The 22,362-nt window shown below is 53.2% G+C and overlaps 2 protein-coding genes across 5 annotated transcripts in view; one reads left to right on the forward strand and one right to left on the reverse strand.

Annotated features, from left to right (window-relative positions):
* Positions 1-2,397: 2,397 nt before the first annotated feature.
* GPR137C (G protein-coupled receptor 137C) lies at positions 2,398-17,657 on the reverse strand. Of its 2 annotated transcripts, XM_030452082.1 has the most exons (7): positions 17,256-17,657; positions 10,478-10,521; positions 9,548-9,776; positions 5,921-6,070; positions 5,070-5,192; positions 4,831-4,946; positions 2,398-3,945 (listed from the first exon to the last, which is right to left on the reverse strand). In XM_030452082.1, exons 1-7 carry the CDS (start codon positions 17,637-17,639, stop codon positions 3,774-3,776), a joined length of 1,218 nt encoding a protein of 405 aa, XP_030307942.1. In that variant the 5' UTR covers positions 17,640-17,657; the 3' UTR covers positions 2,398-3,773. The 2 variants fall into 2 exon arrangements, with proteins under 2 accessions (XP_030307942.1, XP_030307943.1); XM_030452083.1 differs by lacking the exon at positions 5,921-6,070.
* Positions 17,658-18,172: 515 nt separating this feature from the next.
* Positions 18,173-22,362, forward strand: part of TXNDC16 (thioredoxin domain containing 16) — a 50,762-nt gene continuing 46,572 nt past the window's right edge. For all 3 annotated transcript variants that reach the window (XM_030452577.1, XM_030452576.1, XM_030452578.1), the window contains exon 1: positions 18,173-18,612. The gene's annotated coding sequence lies outside the window, so the exon portion shown is untranslated. The remainder of the gene's footprint in view (positions 18,613-22,362) is intronic.

Consider the following 22,362-nt stretch of genomic DNA (forward strand, 5'->3'; position numbering starts at 1 on the left):
GACCTTAAAGCTCAACTAGAGGAACAGGGTTCCCATGGGAGAAGCCACCCCATTACCACCAGGCTTTCAAAGAGGGGTTAAACCCACAGTGAAATGCCCAGCAAGACACCCAACCTGCTGATAACTGTGGTCAGAAGGAAGCCTTAACTCCATGTCCTGATGGTTTGGATAATCCAGAGGGAATGCTCACCAAAACCTCACAAGCCAGGGATGCCATAGCCCAGACTGGTTTGGGTTGGAAAGGACCTTAAAAACCATCCAGTGCCTGTTCCCTGCCATGCCCAGGGACACCTCCCACCAGCCCAGGTTGCTCCAAGCCCCATCCAACCTGGGCTGAGACACTGCCAGGGATGGGGCAGCCACAGCTTCTCTGGGAAACCTGGCACAGGGGCTCAGCACCCTCACAACAAACTATTTCTTCCTCACATCTCATCTCTCTTCCATCTGGAAACCCTTCCCCCTCATCCCATCCCTCCCTGCCCTTGTCCCCAGTCCCTCCCCAGCTTTCCTGGAGCCCCTTCAGGCACTGGAAGGTGCTCTAAGGTCTCCCCATTGCAGCCTTCTCTTCTCCAGCCTCAACACCCCCAACTCTCTCAGCCTGGCTCCAGAGCAGAGCTGCTCCAGCCCTCCCAGCAGCTCCAGGGCCTCCTCTGGACTCCAGGCCCTTGCCCAAAGCACCACTCTTGCAAGACTCAAAAGGTTTCATGGACTCACGGATTCCCAGACTGGTTTGGGTTGGGAGGGACCTTAAAGATCACCCAATCCCTGTTCCCTGCCATGCCCAGGGACACCTCCCACCAGCCCAGGTTGCTCCAAGCCCCATCCAACCTGGGCTGAGACACTGCCAGGGATGGGGCAGCCACAGCTTCTCTGGGAAACCTGGCACAGGGGCTCAGCACCCTCAAATTAAGGAATTTCCTCCTCATGTCCAACCTCAATCTCCCCTTTCTCTCCAAGTTTTAACCCATTTCCTTCTCCTCTCCCCACCCCCGTGTCCAAAGCCCTCCCCCAGCTTTCTTGGAGCCCCTTCAGATATTGGAAGGTTGCTCTGAGCTCCCCTGGGAGCCTCCTCTTCTCCAGGCTGAACAACCCCAATCCCTCAGCCTGGCTTCCCAGGGAGCTGCTCCAGCACTCCCAGCATTTCAGTGGCTCTGCTCTGGAAGAAGAAACTCCCTTTTTTTGTGTGTGTGTGTTTTGGGTTTTTTTTTTTTTTGTTTTTAAATTTTATTTTCATTATTATTTTTTTTTTAATTCCAACATAGTAGTGCTTGGTTACAGTTTAGTGAAGAACAAACAGGTACATTCATTGGCCACAGCTTCCTGTTGCAGCCAGCTGCTGCCTGACTGCACAGCCAAAACACTGTTATACCATACCAAAAAAACCCCCAAAAAACCCCCAAACAAAACAAAACAAACAAAACCAAACCCAACAACAAAATAAAAGTTTAATGAAAGGCAACTATGCATTAAAAAATTGTACTTCTCAGCTATAAATTACTTCAGTAAAACACAGGAGCAGCCCCAGGGGGGGGGAGCAGCCAAGGTTTGAAATGAACTTTCAGCCAAACCACTAAAACCCCAAACTTTTTGCCAGTCACTCAGGAGCAAAGCAGCACCCAGACCCCCTGCCCCCCCCTGCTACCCTCATGCCAGGAAGCTCATGTTGGTGGTGTGTGCTTCAGTGCAATGTGAGCAATGAGCCTGTAGCCCTTGGAGTTTTTATTATTATTTTTCTTTTTTTTTTTTAAAGTTTCTTTATGGTTTTTTGTTGTTTGCTTGCTTGGTTTTGGTTTGGTTTTTTCTTTTTTTTACACTCCTTTCCCTCCCAAGAAAAACTTTAAAGTGCTCCCAGTGCTTTGGAATTTTGAAGCAGGATCAAGGGGCCACCAGTGTTGCTTCCCCTCTTTGGTGACTGATGGGAGAAGAAAGAAGGGAAACCACCAATTCCAGGTCCTTCCTTAGCTTTGCCAGAAGCCAAGCAGTGACTGAGAAGGAGCAACCTGTAGTCTGTAGCCCAGATGAGGCCAGGAGATCAAGAGACAGGTCCCCAGTGTCACCTGAAGTGGCCAGGAGAGCCCCAGCAGTCAGGGTGGAGCAAGAGGGATGTGCTGGAAGTTGTCACCTTGGAGCTTTCTCCAAAAGAAAGCCCCCGGGGTTGCTCCTGGGTTTTTTTTCTGGGGGGTGTATCCAGAAGTGAAACAGGTGAGCAGGGAGAGGCCCCCCCAGAGTGAGAGGGTGACAAAGTGACAGCTCAGTAGAGGTGGGGTGTGTGAGCTCACAGAGCTCCAGGCCTGGTGAGCACACAGCATTTGGGTTTCTCTGTCCCCTGGTCCCTCAGCCCCGTGTCCCACCACCCCCTTCACTGCACAGGGAAGTCCCTGACCCCAGCTGGGTCCCTCAGTGTCAGATGTTTGACCAGCAGAGCAGCATGAGGTGGGGCAGAACCAGTTCTAACCAAAGGTCCCTTTCTGGCCCAGTGACTCCATCCAAGCCCATTCCCAAAGCTGCTTTGTGCTTGTGCCCACCTCAGGATCAAGGCTGAGCCAGGAGTAACACCAAACCTCCTCACCCAGAGCCCAGGGGAGCTACAGAGCAGACCAACCATGGCTATTTTGGTTAAAAAGAGAGAGAAACCTCCTCCCAGCACACTCCAATCCTGTGTATACCACCAAGCTCTGCTGCCACAGCTCCCGCAGCACTGGGAGGACTCCAGCCCCATGGCAAAGCTCAGCAAGGAGCCCAATGCCCAGCTTGTCCCCTCCAGACACCTCCCAGGCCACAGCAGGGACCCCAGCAGCACACTCACTCCAGGTTAAAATTCTGCTAAATGCAATTTAATACTGAGGGGGGAAAGGGAGCCCTGCCACGGGCAAAGAGGAGGAGGAGGAAGGAGCAGGATTGCTTCCCCCACCCCCTGGTTAAAGCAGCCCCAGTTCTACCTGTGCTGTGGCCCAGCTCCAGGTTCCCCAGGAGGCAGCAGCCCATCAAGTCTTGCCCTCTCACCCTGCCAGCCCCTTTCCTTGGCCATCAGCTGCTGGGTTGGTCACAGCATGGGGATCTTCACACCACCAGGAGCACTTCATCTCCCCCTGACAGGATCTGCTTTGAGCCCAGAGCCCCAGGTTGGACAGTTCAGCAGTGGGGTGGGTGACACCAGGACCAGAGCAGGGTCAGAGCAAGAGCAGGCTCAGCCCCAGGAGGTGGGACCATGGCACACAGAACACTCTGACATTCCCTGCCTGGGACAGGCTCAGATGATGACAACAGCTTCACACTCCCAAGTGAGTCAGGATGCAGAGTACTTCATGGAACACGTCTTTTGCAGGAAGACAGTGCTTCTCCCAGCTATGGATGTGCAATTAAAAGAGTAACTAGAACAGTCTCAGACCGAGCACAGCCTGAGCGAGATTCGTTCCTTCCAAGTGTGCAGATAAAAAGTGCAAAATATGCATTTTTGATGTTTCTTTTCTAGTGAGGAAGCTCTGGTGCATTTAGCTGCCAACATCTTGAAGACCAGACCAAGAAAAAAAAAAAAAAAAAAAAGCTTCCAGAGAAGTTCAGCTTCACTTTTGCTACATGGTACCTCTTAAAAAGTCACAGAAGTTCTCTCCTTTACTGCCTGCAGCCACAGGCTCAGTCCTGCTCCCAGCTGCGGCAGGTAGTGGAATGTTTGTGTCGATGAGTTTGAAGGGAAGAAGGGGGGAAAAAAAAAATAACAATCCTATACATGAAGAATGCCACTTCTGGGGAAAAAGGGGACCTCTTGAGCCTCTTCAGTTCTGTGGCACAGGGTATGAGCTGTGGTGATTATTCATCTCCGAGCCGCCCGCGGCAAAGAGCAAGGGAGCGCTGTCGGGGACCGTCCCGCTGAGGTGGGGACCCACCATGGAGCTGTCGTTCCCAGCCAGGGACCCATAGCAGCCAGAGCACTGAGGGGTGGCCAAGCTGGGAGGAGAGACAGAAAAACCAGACATGGAGTCTTCAGAGAGGAGGAATCTGGCTGCAGTTTCAAGCTTCCAGTGCTAAGGGAAGATTCTGCTCCCGGCGCTTGCTCGGGGTATCCAAGCAGCACTTCTATGGCATGCACAGCATCCCCAAGGAATCTGGCTGGGAGGAAAGAGGGGCCAGGAGAGGAGCACCAGGTCCTACAACACTGGGCATGAGTAGCCAGAACCCTCACTGCACCCCTAGACACGTGGAGGTCAGAGCCCTGAGCAGCAAGTGAAGGACAGGGCTCTTCTTTAGGTTTTTTGGGGGCTACCTGACCCTTCTCTCCCACACCAAGTGTTCCTGGAGAGCTTTGTCCCAGAGGAGCTTTGTCCCACCTGGTTCCCCAGAGACCCTCTTCCTTCCAGGACTTCACCACTTTCATAGAATCATGGGTTGGGTTTAAGGGACCTTAAAGATCATAGAGCTCCATGTCCTCTCACAGGCAGATACACCTCCCACTGCACCAGGCTGCCCAAAGCCCCCCACTTTCCAGTGGAGAAATTCCTCTGGAGGTCATTTAAGAACCCTCTGCCCCTCTCCTCAAGCTGAGCAAGGACTCAAGAGGTCTTATCCAGGAGGGCTGATCTTGCTTATCTGGAGCTGCTGCATATTTCACCCAGTGTGAAAACCACTTCTGATCATTTTTAATAAAAAAACCCCAAACTTCTTGCGAGCTGCAGAAGGGAACAAACCCAACCTGAGTCAGGAGGCTCCACTTTGCCCAAGCTGCCTCTTAGATCCAAAAAAAATTTTTTTTTTTTTTAATAAGCAGAAGCCAAGAGCTCTGTTCCTCCCAGAGAGGGCAGTGACATGGGCAGCTCTGCCCCACAGGGTGCTTACCCTCCTTCTCTGGCCCCAAGCCGTGACAAATCATCGTCACTGTCGTAGCGCCTCGGATTGTCAAAGAAGTAGGCCCTGGAGCTGTAGCTGTGACTGTTCACCATCCCTGCTGGGGTCTGCCAAAGAGAAAGGAGTTAGGACACAAAATGAGATGTATCTGACACTCTTCCTAAAGAGGACTCTGGAGCTCCTCCCCCTCCCCAGGGTAACCCAAGCGGGAGCAATGGGCTGGGACCTACCAAGTTCTGGCTCAGTCTCTGAGCCCTGAAGAAGAGCACCACGAAAGTGGTTGGCACCAGCTCCCAGAGGAAGAGGACAACTCCAAACACCACGTACTCCTCACTGCTGACTTCCACGTGCACCTGGGGACACAAGTTGGAGGTCTCTGGATGTGCCAGAGCTGCACTGGCAGAGTCACGCAGCTCCCAGGCACAGAGCTGGGAATGCAGAGAAACCCCGAGCAAGGGAGGAGGCTCTGAAGCTGAACAGTGACCCTTACTCAGCTGCTACTACAGCTTGTAGTCACCCTGCCCTTTGGGATGAAGGCTTCTCTGCAGTTTTTTCCTACCAGGGTACTTCTAGCTCCCTCCCCACATCACCAACTCCCCCTGGCATGCAGCCACACCTTAGGAAGCATTGCTTTTCTGATAAAATTGACTTGTTCCTCCTCAAAAGAGGAACCAGGAGGCTAATGCTGAGCAGCACAAGAGGGAATCCCTCCTGAAGTAGCCACCAGGGGGAGGAAGAAGGAGCCCCCAGGGGGAGGGAAAAGCAGCCCCAAGGGGGAGGGAAAAGCAGCCCCCAGGGGGAGGGAAAAGCAGCCCCCAGGGGGAGGGAAAAGCAGCCCCCAGGGGGAGGGAAAAGCAGCCCCCAGGGGGAGGGAAAAGCAGCCCCCAGGGGGAGGATGATTTCTTTGCTCTGGAGGACAGAGCAAGCAGGGCTTCTGAAGGCAAGAGCCACCTGGTCTGGGGATTCAGGAACACAAAACACCCCCACACAGCCCCTTTCCCCTACACACAGCCTGACAGGAGGGTTGAGTAACTCCATCCCACTTTACTAGCTCTGGATTGAGGGTGACAGACACACTCACCTTGTCTGAAAGGTTGTCCCAGCCATAGTTAAAAGGCCCAGGAACACTGTCTGGAGATATGGCCACAGCAACCAGGTTATAGCAAGCCCTTGAGGAATAGAGAAGAGCCACTACAGATCCCACCAGAATAGCCTGGCAGACAGATGTTCCCTGGAAGAGGAAGAAAAAAAAAAAAAAAGAGGTTTCATGCAGACCCTCCCTACAGAGCTGGGATTAACCCCCAGCCTTAAATGCAAGGCAAGAATGACCCAGAACATTGGTTTGTTGTGGCTAAAATGTTCAGAGCTGGGCAGGAGCTCTGCTGGGTGCTGAGCTGACTGCAGCAGCAGAGCTGTAAGCCAGGGCTGCTGAGGAACAGGGAAAAATCAAGGCCCAGGAGTGTCCTTCTCAGGATTCCATCAATCAGTTACAAAGTGGTGATCCAGAGATGCCATCCCACCCCTTGCTCTTCCATGGTAACCTCAGAAAGTTCAACCAACAACCAGGAGGAACAGCAGCTTGGTGCTTCTGCAGCCTGATGGGGCACTGCAGGGAGGTGCTCAGCCAGCTCATCCCTTCTGCACCAGGGGTTGGGCACCCCTGGCACTGAACATTTATCTAGGGAAGGAGCCCAAATATTTGGGGAAAGCAACTCTGAAAAGAGCCAGAAAGCTCCAGCACCTGAATCCCAGTGGGGATTCCCACTGAATCCCTAGGGGACAAGCCAGGCATGGAATGTCAAGTGGGAAGGGCCCCCAAGGCCCCTCTGCTCCAACCCTTCTCATCTTCTTGTTTCTCTGAGATGTCTCAGCACCCCCTGGAGCTGAGACTTCCAACTTTCCAGAGTGGGGGAATCCACCCCTTCCCCTGGGAGACCATTCCAAGCTCTGACTGTCCTCATGGGGAAACATTTTCCTCTGGTGTCCAATGGGAATCTGCCCAGGAGCATCTGCCCAGGGTGAGCAGAGCAGCATGCAGAGGGTTGGCTGAGAAGGGGATCTCTGCCTCCTGCTACCCATCCAGAGCTTTTTCCAGTGTTCCAGACCCTGTGCTGTCAGAGCAGGAGCTGCACAAGGGTTCTGAAGGTCCCTGCTCCCTGCACTGGGAGCCAAGGGAGAGGAAGCTCCCTGGAGATCTGCAAGTGTCTCCATTTCTTTGCTAAATACACCCAGGAAGCCTTTTGATGGCTACTGGTAGCCACCAAGTCACTGCAGAACAGAAGCCAGTGGGCAAAGAAACATCTCCCCAGCTGCCTTGCCTTTTGCTTTAGGCAGACAACCTGCTCAGGAAGCTCCTCTCACTGACCTGCTCCACATCCAGCCTCAGTTTTCCTCACTTTACAGCACTCACGGGAATCAGCACGTTGGGAGCGTCAGGATGCAAAGTGCTGCTGAGAGCTGAGTCCCTGGGACACCACCACAGCACAGAGAATGATGGAATGTCAGGTGGAAAGGGCCCCCAAGGCCCCTCTGCTCCAACCCTTCTCAGATTCTTGTTTCTCTGAGATGTCTCAGCACCCCCTGGAGCTGAGACTTCCAACTTTCCAGAGTGGGGGAATCCACCCCTTCCCCTGGGAGACCATCCAAGCTCTGACTGTCCTCATGGGGAAACATTTTCCTCTGGTGTCCAATGGGAATCTGCCCAGGAGCAACTTGTGCCCATTGCCCCTTGTCTTGTCCATGGGACTCCTTGTCCATAGGGAGTCTCCAGCTGCTCTGGACCACCCCTTGAAGTCCTGGATCATGGGCATGAGTTTTCTCCTCAGGAGGTTCTCCAGTCCTCTGATCACCCTCCTGGCTCTTCTCTGGACCCTCTCCAGCCTGTCCACATCCTTCTTGTGCAGCAGGGAGCAAAGCAGGCAGTCTGCTCTGGTTGGTGAAGCAAAGCTTCAGGAGACAGGAACCCCAGGACAGGATCTGGCAGCAGCTCAGTGACACAGTCTCCTTCTCAAGTGTCAAATGTCTCCAACCTTCCTTCCTACCTGCAGCGGAGGCAGCAACCTCACAGCCCCTGGATTGCTCCCAGCTGGAATTCAGGAGGCAGGACAAGATTCTGTCCATCCACACCCTCTTCCTGCAGCTCCTCCACAGCACCCAGGCAGGGGATGCCTCCAGGGAGACATCATCTGAACACAAGAGACCTTTACTGCAGGCTGAGTGTCCAACCAGAGCAGAGGCTGCTCCAGAGCACATCCTGCAAGAGCAAAGCCCCACAGGCAGCCTCAGGCATCTAACTAGAGGATTACTCTGTTTGTAAACTACTACTGGGTGAACTTGGGAACATAATTAGTGTCCAGAGCCAGTCAGAGCTGGGTACCTGGCCCATAGGAGCAGAGGTTTGAGCAGATTCTTGGCTCAGTTGTGGCTCCTCTGTCACTTCAGATCCTCTGGCTGCAGCCTCAGGGAACAATTGTCACAGGGGCCACCTGTGGGCCACACATCCTGGATTCTGGGCAACCCACTGATGCTCTCCACTGCTTAGGAGACCCAGAGTTCTAGGCCAGAAAGGTCTCAGCTTCAAACCCTGACAGCTCTGGCAGTTGCTCTCAGCTGCTCTCTCTAAAAGAAGGGATGGGGAGCACAGCTACACCAGGGGGTGATGCAGAGGGGCTGCTGAGGAGCAGGGAGATGCCTCCAGCCAGCACAAGGCAGTTCTCTGGAGCCAGAATGTCACTGCAGCAAAGTGGCTGCTGCAAAGGGTTTTGTCACTTTCTTCAGCCTCTCCCTGAAGTGAAGCAGAGGCATCAAACAGCCCTCAGGAGCTCTGGGCAGCCTCTCACCTGAGCCAGGCATGGCAGTGATTTAAACAGAAGGAGCAGAGCCAGGAAGCTGCCTTACCTAAGCCCAACTCTGCTCAGCTGCTCCAGTCCTTCCTAGAGGTGCTTCCAGGCCCATCAAGTGACTGCTGTCTGCCCCTCTGACCAGGCCAGGGACCCCCCCTGGAGTCCCTGCTTTTGTTAAGGGTGAAATGGCTTCCCAGAAGAAGAGGAGGCAGCTGAAGTGCACAATTAATTGCAGCCTACTGCCACTCTGAGATGAGACTGCTGGTGGCTCATCAACTTTCCTACCTGTCTGAGCAGAGCTGGGTGTGTTCAGACCTTCACTTGTCTCTCTGCCTTGGGGCAGCACCTCCAGCAATTTCTCCCTTTCCAAGTTTCTCATCTCAAGCAGGAGAAGTGAGCACTGTCCCCAGCAAGCAGGCAGCTACAGCTGTCACAGAACTGTCATACATCTGGCAGAGATAACACTACCCTGCAGGCTTCACTTAGTGACCACAGGCTACAGAAACTGAGGCTGCTGCTCTTGGAGAAGCCTCCCCTCCAGTCAAACCCTCACTGATACTTCTAAATGTGAAAAAAAAACCCAAACAGCTCTTAAGTGTTCTGCTGGACCAGCAGAGCTGCAGACAGTGTGTGCCCCAAACCATGCAGGGCACCTCATTCCTACCCCAGATCCTATCCCAGATCCTGGACTTCCTTCCTAGGGGGAGGAGTCCAGGAGCTGCCACCTAGAGGGAGAAGTCCAAGAGCTCCACTGGAAGGAGTTGTGGAGCAAGAGTGGCTCAGGTGGCAGCACAAGCACACAGAGGCCCAGCTGAGGATCCTGATGATTTTGCAGTCCCAGGATGGCTGGGAAGGTATTTACCTACCTTAGACTCGAGGTAGACATTTGCTGAAGACATCTTTCCTAGCTTGAACATGCAGCAAGCCAGGGAGATGGCACAGAGGATGAAGAGGCTGTCGTTGAGCAGGGCACGGGCAAGGACTGTCCACCTCAGCTGGGTCTCTGGGACCTCCCCGTGGATTAACATTGCACAGGTTAAGTTGACAACCAAGAAGAGGAGGCTGGTGAGGATGGAGCCCAGATACAACAGGACCCTGGAGAGATTGGAGGGGGAAAAAAGATGGGAGCTGGAGTCAAGAGATGACTGAGCTCATTCTGCACCACCCTCCAAGTGCCTTCCCAAGAATTTCCAGTGCTCTGCTTGCTGTGGGACCAGCCAGTTGCAGTGGTTGTATTGACAGCTCAAGTCCACAGAGCATTAGTTTGAGCTGCTCTCCTGATGCATGAGTAGTGTGAGTAGTCAGGAGCTACAAGCCTCATCTTCTGACAGTCAGGTTCTTATCTTGCAGATTTTAAGTGTTGCTCCAGCTCTGCATTCACCTCAGTCAATAAGCTGTGAGTCATCACAACCACTGCAACTTCTCTAGTGAAAGCCACCAGAGCTTGCACTTCCCATTCTGGAGTTCCCTGAAAATTCCTTGGAAGCACCTGCACAAACACAGGTCCCACCTATTGCTCCAGCCTCATCCTGCAAGGCTTCTCTGAGCTGGGACAGTTTAAAATGACCTCAAGACTTCATCTGCTTTGCTGACAGAGGGACCCTGGGGACATTTCTGGGGACATGCAGCATCTGCTTGAGGTTCCTTGGGAGCCCTGGAGCTCCCTGGGCATAACACTGAGCCCTGCTCAGAAGACATGTTGGTAACTCAGTCCACTCTTTGGGGTTTGAAGTTCCCAGCAGAGCAGCAGGAGCTGACTCTAAGCCCCTTTTGAAGGTTCAGAAAGTCTCACTTACTTGTACTTGTTGAATTCAGCTGCACATTTCACTTTGAATATCACCTAGGGGAAAGATTTGCACAGGTTACTCAACATGACCTAAAGTTTAAACCCCATAAAGATACAACAGGGGAGCCAGCACCCAAACTGGACACCTTGAAAAAACTCTAATTAGCACCCAGCCTGGTGCTGGACCCACTCAGAGGCAAAACTGGCACTCTTTCCTGCAAGAACCAAGCCCAAATGCAGGTGTCCCACAGGCAGAAACATATTTAATACCCCATGGGTGACAAGGGCTTCAAGAAAAGCAGGGAATTCAGCCAAGAGCATTCAGAAATACATCTGCTTTACCCAGTATTGCATGCTGCACATTTTAGGACCTCAATCATGCTTGGTTTCCCTGGTGGAGAAGGGCTCTTCAGCTGCTGTGCTTTAGGAAGACAAAAAGCTGATGTAGGACAGCTCTCTGCTATGAGACTGGGGACCTGCAAGCTGCAACACGCTTGTGAAGCTCACAGCTTCTCCACCCTTAAGTTGTGTGTAGAGCAGAAACACCTAAATATTAACTCTGAGATGGTTAGAAAGCCCTCCAGAGGTGGAAGATCCTGGTACAAACCCACCAGGAAAGATCCCAGAGCTGAGGTGGCATTCAGGCTCAGAGAAAGCTTCTGTCCTGACTGGAAAATCTGAAGGAATTGGGAAGCAGCAGAGTCACCCAGCCAGATCCTGGGGACACCAACTTGTGCCTCAGCACAGGACCAGGTGTGGGATCACTGCATGGGTGTGGAGGAGGTTGAGTTTCACTCTTTCTGCACAAAGCCCTCCCTGTCAGCTCCCAGACTGTGGCTGCAGTGAAGGATGAACTCATCTCTTCCAAGGCAACCTTAGTCAGCTTTTTTTTTTTTTCCTGATGGGATTTCATCACAGGATGGTTGAGGTTGGAAGGGACCTTAAAGAGCATCATTTCCCAGCTCCTGCCTTCCAGTCAGCACTGACACTCCAAAGCTTCAGAAATCAGGCTCCTGCCAACAGGATTTCCAGAGACCTTTCAGGATTTGAGGATTTTCTGATCCATTAGAGTAGCTTTAAGCACTTGAGAGCCCCCCTGTGGGGCACTGGACAGTGTCAGCAACCCTGCTACAGAAGCCAGTGTCACCAGCTGGCTCCTCTCCCTCATCCTGAGGGAGGATGAACTCAAGAAGCAGTTGGTGGGGAAGACAGTTCTGGAGCAGAGGGAGGAATCCAGCCCCATGGCTGAGGGACACAATGGTACAAGCAGTCTCCAAAACCCTCTGACCTCTTGCCCTAGCCTAGTCCAAGCCCAGAGAAGCACACCATCCACTCAGAGCCCCACAGCTGATCAGAGTTAGAGGAAACCTGGACCTTAGAAGGACCAGGAGGTGACTTCAAAAGAGAAAAATCCCCCAATCCCCCTCTGACCTTCATTTGCCTGGAGGCTACAGACATTCAGGCACTTTGGGAGTATAAAACCAGACACTGAGGACATCCAGCTGGGAAACCTCTTGGTTCAGCACCCACTTGCCAGCTGGTCACCCAGGGGGAGAGCAGCCCCTCTGCCCAGCAGGGACATGGGACATGCCCCTGGCTAGCAGAAAGGAGAGAGAAGATAACAGCAGCTCTGGGCAAGAGGCTCCCAAGACCTTGCCCTCCAGCCCTGGGGCCTAAGGCACACCAAGTGTCTCAGGGTTAAGAGTGCAACAGCAACCTGAGACTTGCACTTGGATTGTTGCCACTAAAAGCAGAGAGGGAGCCCACAGCACCAGCCTCACACTTTGATTATCCTCCAGCTATTTAAGTCCTGGAATCTTCAGGAAAAAAGCAGAGGCATTGCTCACTTTACAGGGATGTTTGTTATGAAGACACAGCTCACCTGGAGGTTGCTTTTTTTTTTTTTTCCTTCAGGAAGGAGCTGGGTTTGTGGGTGACACCAGCAGTGTTCTTACCCTTGAGACAGTCCTGCAAGGCTCTGCTGCTTTCAAAGCCCCAGGACAGCTGATGGGGAGGGTTCTGCTCTGAAGATGCAAGTGCAGAGAGCTCCGAGGTAATCCTCTTCCTCAGAAAAAGAGGAAATACAGCCCCCTGCCCTCAAACAGGTCCATTATGCCAAGTTGCTAGTGGCAACCCTTGCCAACTGAACAGTTCCTCCAGCTCCTAGCTGTGAGCCCCACACCACTGCCTGCTCAAAACAAGGAGGTCTCTGCTAGCCCAGAGCAGCAGGACTGAGAACATTCACTCCAGCCTTTTATAGCACTCAGGCAATCTCAGTTGTCTTACTGGAGCCAGGAGTCCTCTGACCACATCATCTCCAGAGGCCAAGAAGAACTCCAGACCTCAAAGTGATGCTGGAGGCTTTTATTTCTGTGATGATAAAAATTCATAATATTTTTTCACTAAAATTATTACCTTGCTCACATCACTGAGCCCAGAAAGTGAACTTGCTGTGGGCATGTTTTCAAGGCACTGTGAGACACTCACCCCTAGAAGGTGTCCTGGAGGTGTGAGAGCTGCTGAGAGGAGGTAAGTGACATTCCCTGTATCCCACAGATGGCTCTAAGGACCACACTCAGGACCTCAGCCCTACCCCTGAGCCTCAGAGAGCACCTTCCTGCTTGGTTTTGGTAGAGCCATTCCCACCAGATCTGAAAGATCCAGGAGAGCCAACAAATTGTCACTGTCTGTGTGAGAGAATCAAAGCCCCATAAAGCAGTCAGGAGTTGGGGCTTTCAACACAGAAGCCACAGCCATGTCCTGCCTTGCCATGAAACCAGCCCTCCCCAGACAGATCCCTTCTCTCACCACAGTCATTCAGCAGTGAGCACTGGAGCAGAGGACAGATTATTTTGGGACAACACCCCAGAACAAGTGTTCAAGCCCCCACCCATCCCTCAAAGGAAAAAAAAAAAAGGAGTGGAAGACTCTGTGAGGAAGATCTCTCACCATCTCCACTGACACCCAGGATCATCCTGTGCCATCACAAACAAACACAGGGTGCAAGTTGTGTGTACCCTGATTTCCTAGAATAGCTGGTTGCCTGCACAGCCACCTGTTCACTCAGGAACCATGGGAATCAGCAGCTCCAGGATGGAGCAGGTTGGAGTAGAAGTGACCCCTCACCAGCTGTCCCTCTGAGGCACGAGCCTGGCATCTGCAAAACAAGGGAAGTGTCTCCAAAATGAGACAAGAAGCAATTAAGGGTTTGGTTTTTGGTTTGTTTGGGGTTTTTTTTTTTTTTTTTCCTTGTAGTTTTCCATCAGGTAGGGAGAGGACAGCAAAGAGAAGCAGCTCCCAGGCTGGATGCTCTATCCATGCATGTCTGCTCCAGTGCAATTAAAGCAGCATGGGATGACAAGGGCTGATGTCACCTCATCAGCTGGAGCACTCCAGAGAAACCCAGAGAGGTGAAGGGTTATGGCCACACCAGTCTGGCAGAGCAGAACCTCCCCACTGCAGCTCAAAGCCTTCATCACAGAGCTGCTGGTTCCCAAGTGAGAGCAGGATGCCAAGTGCTCCAGAAGATCTTGGAAAGGCTCAAGATGGAGGTTGCTGGGGCTCCATTTCCATGTCCTGTCTCCTCTCGAGCATGACCTGGGGGCAAGCAGGAACTGGCAGGCTCTTGGGGAAGGTAACATTGCTCAAGAAGTTGCCCAGCTGGCAGCAGAGGAGCTATTCCAAAAATCAAGGCAGAGCAGCACCCTAGGGTGGACATCTGAGCAGGGGCTCTGCCAGCTGGAGGCAAGATTCCAAGTGGATCTAAGGAATCCTTGACCTGATGGGCTCTGAACTCCAGATTTTCTGGAAAAGAACTCATCCTGTTACAAGCTGAAGCTGAAAGAGATGCTCCCAAGCATCACATCACACCTTTTGGGGTTCCAGGTGGAAATAAGGCAGTGAAAAAAAAAAAAAAAAAGAAAAAAGAAGACTGTCATCACCAAATAAGCAACCTCCAACATTTTGTCAGGCTTCTGTGTCCCCTCAGGGATCTCAGGGGCTGGGAGGGGATGGGGAAGAGGATGGACTCTTTCCACAGAAAGAAGGAACACCAAGCAGTTGCAGGAGTGTGAATATCAGCCCCAGAACAGCCTGGAGTGCTCTCCATGGGTATTTGGTGTTTCCTGGAGCTCTTCCCCCCACCCAGCACCATCTCATCCTCAGCTTGTACAAAGCCTGGGGAGCTCTGTGAATCGAGCAGGATCAGCTCAAATAACACAGCACAGGCCACTGCTTTCTTCCACTGCTTAGGCAGAAGCCATTTCTCCAGCCTCCCCACAAAGGAGGCACTGTGTACAAAGACAATCAGCCAGGCCCTCAGCACAGATTCAGTCTGGTTTTATCTGAGGACATCTCAGCCCCCAGTGCTGCCCCCCAGGAGCACCAGAAGCCCAATCCTCTTCCAGGGATTGCAACCCAGTGGCACTTCAGAACTGGGAATGGCTGGGCTCTCCACAACAGGTCCTGGTGAACACACCAGTCACCTCCACATCTTCCACTCACAGGAGCTTCTCCCCTTCCTCCAGGGAGTGACAATTTCTGTTTAATTACATCCTAAGCCCTCCCAGCACAACTCCTCCTGTGCTCCAAGAGAAGCCACACAGCCAAGCCAGGCATGTCTCAGCTCCCAGCACATGGCATCCTTCTGTCAAGAGGTTGGGCTAATTTTATCAGCCTGTTCCTCAAGAAGAGGAGGCCAAATATCACTGCTCAGCATCATCTATTTTGTTGAACTGGAAGCCAGGAAAGCACCAAAGGCTTTCAGTCCACCTAGCTGCACTTTTTCTCCAACACCTCCAAACACCACGGAGTGCTGGACACTCATTCTGCTGGTGACAGCCAAGTGTCAGAGTCCTTCTGTACCCAAGCACTCACACACATTTTAACAAGTCATTTCATCCCTCCCCACTCTAGATTCTGAGCTTTAATTTCCTCAGACAGGATTTCCCTTGGCTCTAGGTCTTCAAGGAGAAAGAAATGGGGTATATTCAGAGCCCACTGAAAAACAGATTGTGGGAGGAAGGGAAGCCTGAGAACATATTTGAATTTGCTGTTCTTCAAGGGAGCTTTTTAATGAGCTTGCAAAGAGGCCAATCTGCTGTCAGGTCCAGCGATTTGGAGGAAAACAGGGATCCAGCCACTTTGTAACAGGAAAACATGAGATCCCATCCTCAGCTTGCTTCTCAAGTGACACAAACACCTCCTGGTTGGAGCAATGGGTAGGTCAGGCTCCCTTTAACCAGACAAGATGGATTATGCACACTCTGCACCATTTGTTATTTTGCTGCCACTCGCTCAGCAGCGTATCCAACGCCGACAGCTTTTTTACCCCAGCTTCCAGGTGTTTATGTCAAAGGGGGAGGGGGAGAAAAATAAAAAACCCCTCAAAACCAGCTGAACAACCCAACTGCTCCAAGTCTCCCATTATCATGTGAATGTTGATGTCCTCAGGAAAATGAAATCATAACTCCCCTGGGTGACACATCGGAGCGATGGAGCGATTTCGCTGCGTGTTAGCGATTCCTTTGTGAGGCTGCAAACAGCTGAGAGAGCTGCAGAGCAAAGAATCTGAACAACAACAACAACAAAGCTGGAAGGAAAGTACTGCCTGTTTATGAAACAAGTCACCAAACTGGAAGGCAGGCGAGCAAAGGGCTCTCTGCTCATGAGAAACTGGAGCAGAAACAAAATATTCAAGAGGAGGAAGGGGAGGGGAGAGCCGAGGCTTTAAAAAAGATGAAGACAAGTGAAAGGGCTTGGAGAAAGGAGGGTGAGAAGAAAAATAAAACACACAAAATAAGTGTTGGCTAACCCCGAAAAGGAAGAATAGAGCTTAGGCACAACAACAAACAGCTCTGCACTGTCCCAGCAGCAATCATTGTCCTAAGAGGGGCTCCACATCTCCAGCCCCAGGTGGAGAGGCAAGGGGATTTCAGGGGTTTACCGGGGGGGTTTTTATGGTTGTTTTTTTTTAGGGGGAGGGGGTGACAAGAAGCTGCATAGGAGAACAACAAGGAGCCCAGTTCCACAGCAGGGCTGAGAGATGGAGAGAAGGAGGGAGCGCAGCAACAATAGCAGAAGAGGCTCTGGCTGGTGACGTAATGGTTGGCATCACTCCAGGCCAGAGCAGCCCCTGCTGCTGCCACTTTCTGCTCCCCTTTAGAGAAGGGGAATCAACCAAAAATAAAACAAAACACACAAAAATACCCCCCCAACCCAACAGTCCGTGTCCTCCCCGAGAGACATAATCCCCCCACCCCCCCCATGGCACTGTCACCCCTCGTGGGGTTACAAAGGGGACAGCCCCACCCGGGGAGCATCTCTGCACACACACCCCCCCCCCACAAACCCCACATTCAGGGCATGGTTCCCCCTCTGTAGGGTCTGCATTCAGGGCCAGCCGGATGGCAGGAGGATTCAGGACACACTTTTAGCTCGCACACACACACCCCCATCCCTCCCCACCCCCAAGCCTGGGATTCAGGACATCATCTCGCTGCCACTTCCCCCCCCCCCTCTTCCTCCAAGCCCATCCCCAAACCTGGGTTCAGGGGACACCCCTGCCTCTCCCCAAAACCCACAGCGAGGACAAAACCCTCTCAGCATCTTCTCCCAGGTCAGGGCAGACTTCCCAAAGCTTCGGGGAAGCTCCAAGTTTGGGAATGGAGGAGGAGGGGGTGGGGGGGGGGGGTGGAAGAGAAAGAGGGATGGTTAAAGAAAACCCTTTAGCTCCAGCATCCCCTCTCAAAGGGAAGAGAAACAAGAAGACGGAAAAACACCCAACTTACCTCAGCGAAATAGAGATTGAGGAGGCAGAGGCTGGAGAAGAGCAGGCAGCCGGGCAGGCAGTAGAGGAGCCAGTGGGCAAAGGGCTGCTGGAGGCGGAGGGCCTGCAGGGAGTTCTGCAGGTAGAAGGAGAAGAGGGTGGTCCTGAGGGCTGCCCAGAGCAGGCAGAGGAAGAGGCAGAGCGTGTGGTAGCTCAGCCGCCTCTCCCGGTAGTAGAGGAGCAGCCAGAGCTGCAGGTAGGCGAAAAGGAAGAGGGCGGCGTAGAGCGCCGTGTGGAGCACGGTCAGACCCAGCTCCACCGCGTAAGGGACGGCGGCAGCGGTAGCAGCAGCAGCAGCCCCCTCCACCAGGGCCGCCCCCTCAGCGAGGGCTGCCGGCGGGCTCATGGGGCAAAGCGGGAGGCAACGGGGCCGCCGACGCTCGCCGTGCCCGCCCCTCCCCTCAGCCCCGGCTGGACACCCCCATGCAACAAAGAAGAGACCCCCGCCTCCTCCTCCTTCTCCTCCCTTCTTCTTCTTCTCCCTCCTCCTCCTCCTCCTCTCGCCCGCCCGCCCGGCTGCGCCGCCCTCCCGCCCGCCGCCAAACAACTCTCTGCCGGGGACAATCAGCTGAGCCCCGATTATTTGAGGCGCTCGCTCCTGGCAGCGCGCGCTCCCCATTGGCCGCCCCAAGGCCCGCCCCCACCTCGCCCATCCTCCAACGCCATTGGCCCGGGCTCCCCGTCAATCACCGCCGCCCCCGCCGCTCTCTCGCCTCGCTTCTTGGGTTGCCGCCGCCGCCCGCCTCTTTCCCCCTCCCCTCCCTTCCATCGTCCCCTCGTCCCCTCAGTCTCCCGCCTCGTCCCCCTGCAAGAGGCGGGCGGAGGCATCACCGGGGCTGGCTGCGGGGAACCGGAGAGGGGGGTGTGGGGTTCGGCAGCTCCCGCCCATCAGGTTGATGATGTAGGGTGTAGGGCGGCTCTGGGGAGCCCCGCAGAAATTGGGGCAGGGAGCTGCGGGAGGGCAGCGCGCTCCGGTTCCGAGGGTTTGGGTCTGGAGGGGAGCGTTTCGAGAAGGGTCCTTGAAGGTTTTGGGTTTGGGGAGGGATCTGGGCATCCCCCAGAAACCTGTGTGGGTGTAAGGGGGGTGGTTGGGGTCAGCAGAGATCCCTGTGGATGAGGGGTGTCGGGCAGGAGACCCCCGGACCCGGTGCTGTCAGGAGACACCCCGAAAGGTTCGGGTTGAGACCTCGGGGGTCCCACCCCGGAAAGGGCCGGACCTGGGCTTTATTTTGAGCCTCCCGGATTCTCCGGCCGTGGGATGGACTCCTGGATATTTTGGTGGAAGGACCAGAGGATTTCGCTCATCTCGGGACCCCCAGGTAGGTGGCAGCCCCTAAAGGATGCTCAGCCGTGGTGTCCATCGTCACGGGGATGCTTTCCAGGGATTTTAGGGGGCTGGACCTCAGGGACAGAGGGGATGGGTGATGCTGGGGGCTGTCTGCTCAGCATCAGCTGAAATGCTGCTGCTCCCGGGGTGGGCATAGGGACAGGGATGCAGGACACGTCCCTCCTGGAATTTTGGGCAGCAGGCAAAGCCCGGTTGTGCTGCTTGGAGGGTGGGAAGTGGGACCTGGAAGTGAAACTGAAACTCTCGGGGAAGTGGCAGAAAATGGGGAAAAAAACCCAAAAAACAACTCAGCGAGGCAAAGCACACTGGGATGTGCCTTGAGGTCCATGCGTTTCCCACCTCTCCTGATGGTCCTGGAGAAGGATCATAGAATCCTAGAATTGGCTGGGTTGGAAGGGACCTCAGAGATCCTCAAGTCCAACCCTTGATCCACTCCCACTGCAGTTCCCAGCCCATGGCACTCAGTGCCACATCCAGGCTCTTTGGAAAGATCTCCAGACACGGAGAATCCACTACTTCCCTGGGCAGCCCATTCCAATGCCTGATCACCCTCTCCAGAAAGAAATTCTTTCTCATCTCCAACCTAAACCTCCCCTGGCACAACTTGAGACCCTGCCCTCTTGTCTTGCTGAGAGTTGCCTGGGAAAAGAGCCCAACCCCCCCCTGGCTCCAACCTCCTTTCAGGGAGTTGCAGAGAGTGATGAGGTCTCCCCTGAGCCTCCTCTTCTCCAGCCTGAACACCCCCAGCTCTCTCAGCCTCTCCTCATAGGGTCTGTGCTCCAGTCCCTTCACCAGCCCAGTTGCCTCCTTTGGACCTGCTCCAGCACCTCAATCTCCTTCCTGAGCTGAGGGGCCCAGAACTGGACACAGGACTCAAGCTGTGGCCGCCTCCCCAGGGGCAGAATCCCTTCCCTGGATCTCTTGGCCAGACTCTTCCTCATCCAGGATGCCCTTGGGATTCTTGGCCACACTGCTGGCTCATGGTCACCTTCCAGGTCCCTTTCTGCCACTCTGGAGCTCCCCATGGGGTTGTTGTGGCCAAAATTCAGGATCCAGCACTTGGAATGTTGAACCTCATCCCGTTGGGATCATCCCAACTCTCCAACCTCCTCCAACCTCCTTTCAGGGAGTTGTAGAGAGTGATGAGGTCTCCCCTGAGCCTCCTCTTCTCCAGCCTCAACACCCCCAGCTCCCTCAGCCCTTCCTCACAGGACTTGTGCTGGATCCCTTCACAGCCTCCTTGCTCTTCTCTGGACCTGCTCCAGCACCTCAATCTCCTTCCTAAACCGAGGGGCCCTGCAAGGTGCAGCTCACCCCAGCCACCCCTCTCTGCACCTTTATCCCCTGACTGCAGTCCTGTAGCTCTCATCCAGACTGAAAACCTGATGTGTCTGCTCCAGGGGAGAGGTGACAGCATGGAGAAGATCTCCATTCCCATCCCTGCCAGATGTGCCTGTGCTCTCCTGAGCTGCCCCATCAGGGATTTGCACCACGAGCTGATTACACAGGGATCTGCAGCATCCTTAAAATGCTGCTGGGTGAAAACAGCCTTAATGGTGTTTGTGATGATGAGGGATAAATGTCTCTGGGGGATAAATATCTCTGCAGTGAGGCTGGAAGCAGAACATGAGTTTGCTGGGGGTCCCAACATCACATCCCAGTTGGGGTCCAGTGAGGATGGGAACATCTTCCCATTTCTCTAGGGTGTCAGGGATGGAGTGATGCACTTAAATCATAAGCAAGAAGTAGGAATATATTGATATAAAGCACTGATTTAACAGAGTTTGGTGGTAAATGGAACAGTGGTGTCACAAAGTGTGCTTGGGGAGTTGCTGGATAGAGGACAGGGGCAGGAAAACTGGCAGGAAGATCCTCCTGGTGGGTCATGGGATTCAAAATCAACCTCTCTGCTTTCTGAACACCTTCTCAGAGAGGAGTCTGGATCCAAACTTAGTCCCAGACTTGGTCAGCAGTTGGTGTTTAAAGGTTTATATATCAAAAGCTGCATGGCCAGCAGGGCAAAGGAGGGGAAATGCAGCTTTTTGACCTTACTTAGGTCAAAGAACTTTAAAAAATTTGAAAGGAGCTGAGCTGAGCTCTGTTCCAGCAAAACTGGGTAGTGATAATTAACTTAGGATTAGGAAAAGGCCATTTTTCTGAAGAAGAGTAAGGAAAGGGAGCATGTAGTGAAAAATATATAAAATAATGCAATATCTGGTAAGGCAGTGAGGTTATTGCAAGCCATAGGATTCCATAAAACTAACACATAACCTCACTGGGGAAAAAGAGTTAAATATTCATAGAATCCCGGACTGGTTTGGGTTGGAAGGGACCTTAAAGAACATCTAGTTCCAGTCTCCCTGGTGGCCTTGGCAGTGCTGGGGGAACAGTGGGACTTGATGATCTTAAAGGGCTTTTCCAGCCCAAATAAGTCCATGATTCTGTCCTCAGACAAGGTGGCTGTGAGCAGGTTGGATGTGTTTGGGAAGAGGGTTTGGGTAGTGCCATCTGGCTGGAGGGATTCCTGTGGATTTGCTGAGCAGAAGGCTGGAACAGGGAGCTTTTCAGGGAATCTCTGGGGGCTCCCTGAAAGGGAAACCTGTGTGCATGGTCCACAGGGCAAGGTGAGCTGTAAATGCATCTACCTGGGGTGTTAAAACTCACCCACTGAGGGCTCTTGCAGTTGAGGAGATGCTGAAATAATGAGATGAAACAAAGGGGAAGCAGCACTGTAACATATTTGGACCAGCAGTGTAGGGTTTTGGGGGGTTTTTTGGGGTTTTTTTTTGCAAGAAGGTAATTAATCACTGGGAGGAAAATACCCTGCTGAGGGGTTTTTCTGACATCACAGCATTTTTAGTCCAGGATGGTTCTGCTCCTCCTGAGCTCAAGGAGGCCCCCAGATGATGGAGGTGGTACTCAGCTGGATGTGCAGTCCATGATTCCAGCAGGACAGTGATTCTTTCTTATCTTTTGAGCCTTAAAAACCACCCCACACCACCCTCCCTCGAGTGAAACGTGCTGCAGCTTCTAATGAATATGGGCAGCCAGGGATTTCTTGAGGCAGGGGGTCAAGGAGATCAGCCAGGGTCACAGAGGTGATGCAGGGATCCCAGCCTGGGGTTGTCCCTGCAGGATTTCCAAGCAAAACTCACAATTATGCCACCACCAGGATTTATTCTGGGTGTCTCTGGTGTGTTTGGGTCCATTTCAAGTCATCTAACGTGGCCTTAACCACCTTGCCTGGCTCTTGTCTTGGAGATATGAGGGCAAAAACATGAACCAGGGCTTCCATACCATCTGTGGCCCATGGCTTAAAGGGTTTTTTTGGGGTGCCAAGCAGCTGGGTCAGACATCCCTGGTATTTTCACACCTCTCTGGTGATCCTGTGAGTGGCCATGGTGCAGGGTGCTGGCCCTTTGGTGTCCATTTCCCTTGGATGGCAAAGAGGTGACAGAGGAAATGACCTAAAAAGCTGAAGCTTTGAAATCTGGGTTGATGGGGCCCAAAAAAAGGAGCTGCTGGGCAGGATGGAGTAAGGAGGAGGTGAGAAGGTGGGAATGGAGAAGGGATGAGGGCACATTTTTGGGTGGGTGCAGCAGAGGGGGGGTTCAGCCAGGGCTGTGTTTGGGAGAGGTGCAAGGAGAAGAGTCCCACAAGGATGTGGAAAAGGCAGAAGGTGGATGATAGGAAAACTGCAAGAGGCAGAGGAGACATGAAG

The sequence above is a fragment of the Calypte anna genome, chromosome 5A (genome assembly GCF_003957555.1).
Source record: "Calypte anna isolate BGI_N300 chromosome 5A, bCalAnn1_v1.p, whole genome shotgun sequence".
In the NCBI taxonomy this organism is placed as follows: Eukaryota; Metazoa; Chordata; class Aves; order Apodiformes; family Trochilidae; genus Calypte; species Calypte anna.